Source organism: Trypanosoma equiperdum, assembly GCF_001457755.1.
Source record: "Trypanosoma equiperdum strain OVI genome assembly, contig: ctg_978, whole genome shotgun sequence".
Taxonomy (NCBI): domain Eukaryota; phylum Euglenozoa; class Kinetoplastea; order Trypanosomatida; family Trypanosomatidae; genus Trypanosoma; species Trypanosoma equiperdum.
The window spans coordinates 106-744 of NW_027124951.1; the positions used below are offsets into that span (position 1 = coordinate 106).

Below are 639 nucleotides of genomic sequence, written 5' to 3' on the forward strand. Positions count from 1 at the left end.
CTTTCTTGGTAAAGGAAGTTGGAATCAACACCATTTAGCACTAGAAAGCCATTTAATATTTAAAAATATGCAATAGATAAAAGGAAATATGATTTTCAATACGGAGTGATATGTACTTGTGCTTTAAGAAAGGGATATTTGTTGAATGATGAGAGGATGTAGCAATGCACAACAGAATAATTTCCCGATAGGCAAGTTGACGTGACCAGAAGCGGAAACCCCGCCAAAAAACACGGAGTTAGCGGCCAAGAACCCCTCATATAAACATAAAGAGAGTTATATAACGTAATAGGACAACGCGGTTTCGCCGCTAGAAACTATAACAAAAACCTTTCCAGACGAGCCGGGCTAAAAACGAAGGGAGTTGTGAACGCTGTACAACCAACAAAATACAAGCGCAAAGAAAAGTTAGTATGTAACAAACAATACGCTGTGACCAAAAGGAATCATGAAAATGCAACCACGAGATGCTTCCAATAGTCTAACTCAAAGCAATAGAGTCGAAGAAGCCAAAAGACAAATGCTCTCGAAGACGGAAGCGATTACGGCAGCGGTCACCATACTCGTCTTTATTCTACAATCAAAAGCAGAGTCGACGGCTGGAGAAGAGCTAGAAAATGCACCGGCTTTCTTCGCCCT

The 639-nt window shown here is 40.8% G+C and overlaps 1 pseudogene across 1 annotated transcript in view; it reads left to right on the plus strand.

Annotated features, from left to right (window-relative positions):
* The first annotated feature begins 448 nt into the window (after window positions 1–448).
* Window positions 449–639, plus strand: part of TEOVI_000863900:pseudogene — a 1,330-nt pseudogene continuing 1,139 nt past the window's right edge. The window contains exon 1 of the mRNA in view: window positions 449–639. This exon is cut by the window's right edge and continues 10 nt beyond it. Within this exon, the coding sequence occupies window positions 449–639 (191 nt within the window).